Below are 9,279 nucleotides of genomic sequence, written 5' to 3' on the forward strand. Positions count from 1 at the left end.
TCCAACTTCCCAACATCTTCACATGGCCCTCACTCTTCATTCACAGTTTCTTTCTTACATACATCAGCTTCTAAGAAATTTCTCTTGCCTAATATTAGGAAACATTTGACAAACATAGGTCTTAGGTTCAAACCACATAGAGTTACTCGGTATCTGTACTTATAGAAGATAGCAGGTACGTACTTCCATTGAATTAGTTGAGATACTCATAAATTGACCCTCACACCACGATTATCAAAAAAAAATTAGGCAAGTCCAGGTTACAATATGCCCTTTTGATCCAAACTTCAATTTATATAGTGTCATTTTTATAAGATACTAATTTAGTTATTGCTAATAAATTAAATATGAGGGACATTCATGAACTTTATGATAAAGAGTTGGGGAAAAAAGATGTTAAAACAATACACCACCACCACCACCACCACCACCCCCCCAAACCCCACAAAAATGTGTTGAGAGGACATAGAGAAGCCAACTTTTATTTTTCCTCTCTTTTTAGAGACAAGAAATGTACAACAAATCTAAGCTAAGTGATGCGTGAAGTCAGCATGCATGCCCTACTTACTATATAGACGATGTAAGTATCACGGAAGAAGCAAAGTAAAGTATTCAATGCTAACAAAAAAAGGTGAAGAAAAAGAAAGAAGAGTTATGGAAAAGAGCAGATCCTATCCACAATACTCATCTTCAAACTATTCTGGAGAATTACAAGGTGATCAATCAAATGTGTACACATTCAATGGTCCAACCACAAAAGGGTTTGCACCAACAAATGATCCAGAAATAAAGAGGAAGAAGAGAATTGCAGCATATAATATGTTCACAACAGAAGGTAAAGTAAAAGCTACTGTAAGAGAGAGCTTTAAGTGGATCAAGACTAAGCTTACTGATATTCGTTACAGTGCTTGAAGATTAATTACCCTTTGATAATATCTCAAGGTTTTTCTTCAATGGTGTTTGCTCATTTCGATGGAAATTTTATTATGGGATTTGAATGTGAGTAAGTGTCATGGAATGCGCATGTATGCATAAATCATCAAGTATATATATGAAAATTAATTAGATGAGACTGGTTTCTTGATCTATTCTTTTATGATTTCTTGTTTTCTCTTTTTAATAATAAGAAAAGGCAACAAACAAAATCAAAGAGTAATCGTTTCATATTCTCGTCATCTAATCATTTCATATAACCATGAAGAACAACTACGTTGTGTTTTCTTTAATTAATTTATTAAACTTTTAACATTTGGTGAGCTTTCATTATCCTAAAAAAAGTTTCAATCTTTTCTTTTTTATAATGGTATGTCTCGACTTCTCCATAGATACTTCCATCTTCACTAGCACATGAATCTGGTAATTCTGTCCGCCTAAGCTAGCTTAGATAGTAGAAAATATCACTTAATATATTTTGTTTATGTTATGTGTGCGCGCGCGGGGGGGAGTGGAGTGGTACTGGGTTGAGGAGGTATCGAGGTACGAGGGGAAGGAGAATAACTCAATCAATCCCTCAACCGCGTCCCGCGATTAGATCAGGTCTAAAACCAAACACTTCACATGACGATAAAGTAAAAGTTTAATCAAATCTCCAAAAAAAAAAAAAAAAAAAAAAACTTGAAATCAGGGATTTAGGTCGTAGAAATTAGGAATTTTAATTGAGATTTAGACCTCAAATTGAAATCGGATTTCGAAACAAATTATATAACCGGGCTCGGACGATTTGGAGAGGGGACTTTCATCTACAAACATTGGGTAAGTGATTCTAATTAATTTCCAATTATATTTCATGATTATACGAAATTTTTCCGTTTCCTTTTTCAGGTATCATTCTTGATTATTTATGAGATTTTTGTTTCAAGTAACTAGATGTTCCTACTACTACTTGCTTTGGGGTCGTTTGGTTGGAAAAAAGTTATCCCAAGATTAATTATTTCGAGATTAGTTATCCAGAGATTATTTATTCCACTTTTCCATGAGGATAAAAAAAATACTACAATCCCGGGATAACTAATCCCGGAATTAGTTATATCACAATTTTTTCTCAACCAAACATGAGATAAACTCTTCTTAAATTTAATCCTGAAATTAGTTATTCCTTATCCCTAACGAGCCCTTCGTGTCAAAATAGTCTCTCTTGATATTGAACGGTAATTGTGAATTTCTGATTCTGACGAATGCATCACCCCTTTTTTCGACATGCTTTTAGCACACAATGAATTATATATATTTGCTAAATATAAAAGAAGATTGCTGAATTTGAATTAGGACCAGCTGGAGGCATGTGTTCTCTTCAAACCCATCCATTCATTTTTTGTAAAAGTAAAATGAAGTATATAAAATAGAAAAGTTGATTAAAACAAATGTGTTATTTCTCTTTTTGTTTTTTTATTTATTTTATGTTTACCACCTTGTTAGACGAAAAAAAAAAAGCTTTTGAGTTAACCCAATAATCCCTACAACTCCTGTACTGTTTGATATAATTCTATTACGATCTAGACGGGAGCTACAGACTTGGTAATACTTTTTATTTGTATTTTTATAATATTGGCACGCAGTGAGTTTAAATGGAGTACTGTCAGTGGCGGAGCCAGAATTTTCATCAAAATGAGCCAAAATATAAATAATTAGACACATCGAAAAGTCAAGGGGAGTCAAAGTATAGTAAATATACATAAAACTAGTGAAATTATTCGCGCTACGCGCGATTATAAAAGGATCATTGAACTTTTTCTTTTTATGACTTTAGTCGGGATAGAATAAGTTAAGTTTTACATAGATGAAATTTAGTTATTTTCATGAGATCACATGTCACGACCCAAATTAGGATCGTGACCGGCGCTTAGGAGCAAGTGCTCCCAAGTAAGCCTCATCGGTAATTTTACAGAAAATCGGGCAGAGTTTGCGCTATTTTTGGACCATCCCAAAAATTTCCTATCTCAAACCAGCAACCAAACAACCTAATAGCAATTCAATTGGCAATTGACAACTTACCAATTAGCCAAAATAAGTCTCCACTATTACTAATCAACACACTAACAACCAGAAATACTAATCTACCCCCAACTTTCATAATAAAGGACGATACTCAACATAAGACTATAATAACAAAAGAATACTCATGACACTAAAAGAATGACCATAGAGCGACTCTAAGAGTTCAAAGAAAGACCAAAAAAAAAATCTCCGCCCACGCGAGCAAGTGCGAAGCTCACCGAGAACTATCAACCTGTGCGCTCTAATTAACGAAATCTTCGCCTTCGTCAGCTGCTGTCTCTGTAAAAAAAATTAGCGGGGAATGAGTCGCTAGCTCAGTGAGTAATAACACTTAACCACAACCGTTTTTATTTGAGGACAAGTCAGAAACATGCTAGTATCTCAAAGAGAAAATACATAAAAATGCCCTTTCAGAAACAATAAATAATTTTCAGTCTGATCACGCTTTTCTTATAGTAAAATATAATTAACAATTCAGTAATAAGCTCGGTAACCACTGTATAATATCAGTATTCATATTTTCTTGGGAGGTTTCAATGAACGGATCATGTAATCGGTATAAGTTAAAATCCCGATGGTCTGGGCCATTTAGAGTGGTGCAAATGTTTGCAACTGGAGCTGTTGAGATTGAGTCGGATGACGGGACAAAAAAATTCTCCGTCAATGGACAAAGGTTGAAAAATTACCTTGGAATAGCTGCAGAAAAAGGGGAGACAATAGTGACCAATTTAAAAGAACCCCAATACGAGAATGAGGAGTAAGAGCTCAACTACTTGCGTCGTGCCGCGACGTTAAATCAGGCGCTGCGTGGGAGGCAACCCACAAATTTGTTGTAAGTGTAATGCATAACTTCATAAAAAAAACATTTAGTAGCAGGAACACGCCCAGACCGCGGTCCCAGCGTAACCGAGGTAGGACCGCGGTCCAGGACCCTCTCTGAAGTTTCTCACCGCGGTCCCAGCGTAACCGCGGTCCAGGACCCTCTCTGAAATATAAAGAAGGACCCTGCAAATAGGTGGTCCTAAAGTAGTGAATGGCAAGAAAAGCCAGTTGCACCTAGAAAAATGGGGGTAGCTTATGAAACAAGTGTGGAAGGATGACTGGGCTGAATACTCAGATTATATTTGCAACGCCGGCATAGTCTTTTGTGAGACTCAGTTGAGCGTGATCAAATCGCCGCCGAAATCGAATCATACTCAGGTCCTAGACCACTGAGTATTTTGACTGCAAGTTCGTCATCTAGAATAGGAGCTCCAGCAGTTGCAAGTTCATCAGCAACGTTCCTAATCTCTCGCAAGTACTCAGTCATACTGCGGGAATTTTTTTTAACTGTTGCTAAGGAGTTTCGAAGACTGAGCACCCGTGTATGAGATTTGTTCGCATACAAGTTATGTAACGAGTCCCACGCTTGCTTGGAGGTGGAAGTTTTTGTGATTGCAGAGGTGATCTTCGTATCAACAGATGCCATCAATGCATTGCGGATCAACTGGTCCTGACGAAACCTGAGTTTATATTTGGGATTGGGTTCCTCTGAGTTGTTGACGGTGACAGTTTTTGGTGGTGTTGTCATAGTTCCGTCAAGATAGCCATAGATATCGTGTCCCAACATCAGATACTCGACTTGGGCCTTCCAATTGACAAAATTGATTGGACCAGTGAGCTTTAGAGGAAGTTGGGAACCTGGATTAAATTGAACCAAGTAATTGGTGTTAGTAACAGGGATGATGGAGTCACTTGGATTAACCATGGCTGAAATAGAAACTATGAGTTAGGTTTAAAGGAGACGAGCAGACAATTGATTCTCGTTGGAGCTTTGAAAAGCCCTGATACCATAAAGGTGCATAGCAAGAAGAGTATGAAGGCTCATTCATTTATTCATGATGTACAAAGTTCTTTAAATACAAAGGATGGACCAAGAATATATAAGATAAGGCAATTTGGTTAGAAATGTCTATTCATAACATGATTCCAAATTCCAGTTAGTGGAAGATAAAGATAATGAAAAAATTCAATTCCAACTTTCACTTTGTGAGAAAGAAACAGATTCAAGTAGGATAGATGTGCACAAAATACATATGGAATCTGATTCAAAGAGGCTATCTTTAACTCGACAAATAAAAAAGAAAAAGGAAACAAATATTTATTTGTAGCAAATCACTATGAAGATATAACCACCAAAACTAATTGGACATAAAAACAAAGGTGTATTAAGAACAATTAACAGACATTTTTCTTGAAATGAAACCTTAACCACCAAGTAACTTTTGGGCAGGTCAATTATTGACTCAACCCATTTTTCGTTACTTTCATTTTCTTTTTGCATTGAATTGATTGTTCTTATCTACCTATTCTTTGTCATGCTTTCTCTTGAGCTGAAGGTCTTTCGGAAGCAACCTCTCTAATTCCAAGGTAGAGGTAAGGTTTGCGTAAACTCCACCTCTCCAGACCCACTTTGTGGGTTTTCACCGGGTATGTTGTTATTGTATCTCAACTTATTAAATTCTTGAGCCGGTTTTATTATTCTACCTTTATTTTATACTTTTTCATTGAAAATTTGTCGTTAATATTCTTACTTAGGGTCTTTCTCTGAAATTTGGCTTTAGGCCTCCGATCTTGTTGAGACGGCCCCGAATATATGAGCATCTCATGACTATAGCTCAAATTACTAGGAGTAGATAGTTTCAGGAACTTCCATTGTATATATTTAAATGGTTTCTCGTGGTTGGATTATGAAGCTGAACCATTACTTGCCCCAGTGTGGGTTGAAGTTCCTCTGCTGACCGCGCTAATTGGTAGTTGTATACTGAAACTCCGATCATTTCAGTTGCAGTACTATCAAATAAGATGCTAAATGTGAAATAAATTTCTATTTGCAGCAACAATCAGATATTACAACAAATTACATCTTTCAAAATATAATAAAGCCAAAAACAAATTACTTAGCCGGTCTTTATTTTGTAACACAAAAAGAATAACATAACCTCAAAATACTTGTTTATTAAACAATGTGTCTTGTTTCATAATACAACGGACGTAACGTATAATCTTTTATATAGACCACAAGTTATTTACCCGATCTATAAGTTGCAAACCGAACCTTAGAAGAAAATAACTAAAGGATTTAACTTATATTCACTGACAGTGTGAAGAGTTTTTACACTATCAGAACGAGTTGCAAGTGCCTTATTCAACAACGTCCAGAAGCTTATTGAATTTTTTATGATCAAGATCTCGGAAATCTTTGGTGGATTGAGACCTTTGGACGCGACTCAATCTGTTCATCGCATCCTTCTTGCTGTTGTTAGCTCTGCTTCTTCTAGCATTGGGCAAATGAGGTCTATTGTTGATGTTCCTAATAGCATTGGGATCAGATTCAGTACTTCTTGGAGAACTCTCTGGACTCTCGACTTCTTTCTCAGTTGGCTTTGATGTGCTTGAGGATGTGCTTGTTCTAGTAGTAGTAGTAGTCGTAGTAGTAGTAGTACTGCTTCCTGCATCTAGTAGGGTAAAGACTGTTGTAACTTTACTCTTTGTTGGCTCCTGAAACATGTACAATTCTTTCCATTTTAATGATCGATCTCCACATACACGGAATATTAAACGACGATAATTGTCTTTGAAGTCTTCGCTAGAAATTCTTTAGTGCTAGCTTTATGGGAGCATAAATTGAGAAATGTACCTTGTAAGAGCTAACATTATCTGGTTTTGTTTCATCTGCTTCTATTATTTTCTTTTTGCGTTCTTTTTGTGATTGAGAGCGTTGTTGAGCCTTGTGCCTGTAGCAAAGGAAAATGGAATAACGAGACCTTGAATTTCAGATCACTTTAATAGAGATTTAAGCTTGATATTAGATGATTCAGGCTATGTAATGAGCTTAAGGTACCAGGACAGGAACATGAAACTTTTTGTGAAAAATAACTGTTGTTTTGTTAATGTAGTGTTATAGATAGGGCTTATATTATTTTTGCTGCAATTTGTATAGTTTTTCTTGTGATGTTCGTGAAGAAAATGGACTATGGATCTAACTCAGACGCAAAAGCTAAGTTTTGAGGTACGGATTGTCAAGGACCATATGAAGAGATTACAAATCATAACCCTCAACTACTGCCTGACTCTATTAACACAGAATTCTGACATTTCAAGAAGACGATTTGGACGTATAAATAAGCTCAGTTACCTTCTCCTCTCAAGCTTTAACACTGTCTCAGGATCCTCCTTATACACTACAGGCAGCTCCGAGAGTTCACATGCCAAGGGGCTCGTACGAAAGAACTGCTTTGAAACATTTTACAGAATCAAGAGACGATAAAACTTCATTTAACAAACACTTCTCATCAAACTTACAGTTAGCATGACATTGAATTTTGTATGTTATTTAACATTTACCTCATCTTGGAGAGCTGAACTTGCAGAACCCCGATTTGCAGGATCTAACGCAAGAAGAACGTTTAGAAGCCTCCACGAAGATACAGGAAAGTGCCCGAAAGCTTCCTTTTTATTTGACCTATAGGTATAAGGTGGTCTGAAGGTAGTTGAAAGTTTTGTTTTCCTCCAGTAATCCTCAGTAGGTGTACCGCAAAGCTTGAATATCTTGTGCAGCTGCTCCACCTAAAGCATATTTCAAGGATTATAGTAGTATCATTTAGGATATGTTTAATCAAATGACAATTTGATGAGTAACATTGGAAATTATATCAAAGTTAGGGTAGTACCTCGGTGCGACCAGGTAGAATAGGTCTGCCTGCAAACATTTCAGCCATGAGGCAGCCAGCACTCCAAAGATCAATACCTATTCCATAATCCGTAGCACCTAATAGTAGTTCCGGAGCTCTGTACCAAAGTGTGACAACTCGACTAGTAAGAGAACGCTTTTCTTCAGGATTGAAGTAGTTTGCAAGTCCAAAATCTGCAATTTTTAGCATCCCATTTTTGTCAATCAACAAATTAGATCCCTTAATGTCTCGGTGCAAAATACCCCTCTCGTGGCAATGCTGCAGCCCCGCAAGCAGCTGCTGCATGTAACATTTTATCTGCATAGAGACAAATGCTTTCAAGATCATCAATTGCAATGGCAAACATCAAGAATTGAAAAGAATGGATTGAAAATATACTGACCTGTGCTTCACTAAGTCTCATATCAGGCCGAGATATTATGCTAGTAAGATCAGACTGCATATATTCGAAAACTATATAAAGACTATATTGCATTCTGGAGGTAGCCAGTCCTTCAAGCTTTATGATATTAGGATGGTCCAATTTCTGCAATATCATGATCTCTCGAGCCATGAACTTTATACTCTCCGGTTCTGTGGTATCAAAACGAACTTTCTTTAAGGCAACAATCTTCCCTGTATCCCTATCTCGCGCTCTATACACATTGCTATAGGTCCCCGAGCCTACCTAAAATATCAAAAGCTTGCATCAAATTCATTTTCACTACTCAGCTTTGTTCTTTACCATTGCATCCAAAACATTCTCAAAACAAAAAGATAGCACAAACTCAATCTAATTTAAGCCTGTTGTTTCTTAATTACACAAGAATATTTATTGGAAATGTCCTCTGTCAAAGCTAGAGTTAAATATTGTTGGGTTTTTTATGTATTTAATTAACATATTAAATACTTAAAAGAGGGTGAATGGGAAATGGAGGGAAATGAAATTTTTGAGTGAAATTTTAAGTTCCCCTTGGTAAATGGACATTGTCCCATATTGGAAGAGGAAAAGGTTTTTTATGGGTATATAAGCAATCGCTCTTCTTGTAGCTCTTAAAGAGTTGAGAAGAAGGCAAGCCTCGCGCCATCGTCGGCCCGGCTCGGATTCGGATTCGGTCAAATGATCGATTGATTGATTAACTTTTTGGACCAAATTTATTTGTTAATAGTAAAATATTAACAGAAATGTTATTAAATATTTGTTTTAATAACAGAATATTAATATTAAATCCAATCCGTTTTTCTGTTTTGGTAACAGAAAATTAACTACCCTCTTCAATTTTTCCTCTTTATTTTCCCTCTTTATTGTTGAGTAAATGGCCATTTACGTAATGGCATTTATGCTGTGGCCGTTTTGCATAAACAGCCATTCTAAAGAGTTGCACCTCTTCAGATTTCAGCCCAACTTTGGCTATAAATACAACACTATTCTGCTCAGAATTTCACTACGATTTTTTGAGTTTCTTCTCCTTCTTCTGCATACTTTTAATATCAAATAAAGCAAAAGTAATTTGCTACCGAACTTTGTGTTCGCTGAAACACTGGGGTTTGAAGTACCACTACACTAGTGTGT

General features: G+C 36.4%; 2 protein-coding genes across 2 annotated transcripts; both read right to left on the bottom strand.

The window, feature by feature from the left end:
* Positions 1 to 4,162: 4,162 nt before the first annotated feature.
* LOC109242976 lies at positions 4,163 to 4,741 on the bottom strand. The gene has a single exon (XM_019409873.1). It carries the CDS (start codon positions 4,739 to 4,741, stop codon positions 4,163 to 4,165), a length of 579 nt encoding a protein of 192 aa, XP_019265418.1.
* LOC109242978 (probable serine/threonine-protein kinase At1g54610) lies at positions 4,325 to 8,985 on the bottom strand (the record flags this gene model as incomplete). Its single annotated transcript, XM_019409875.1, has 7 exons — positions 4,325 to 6,534; positions 6,674 to 6,770; positions 7,172 to 7,266; positions 7,381 to 7,602; positions 7,707 to 8,024; positions 8,110 to 8,394; positions 8,977 to 8,985. Coding segments are annotated over 7 exons (1,383 nt in total), but the record flags the coding sequence as incomplete, so codon positions are not given.
* Between the last annotated feature and the right edge of the window lie 294 nt (positions 8,986 to 9,279).

This window comes from Nicotiana attenuata, unplaced genomic scaffold (genome assembly GCF_001879085.1).
Source record: "Nicotiana attenuata strain UT unplaced genomic scaffold, NIATTr2, whole genome shotgun sequence".
Lineage (NCBI taxonomy): Eukaryota > Viridiplantae > Streptophyta > Magnoliopsida > Solanales > Solanaceae > Nicotiana > Nicotiana attenuata.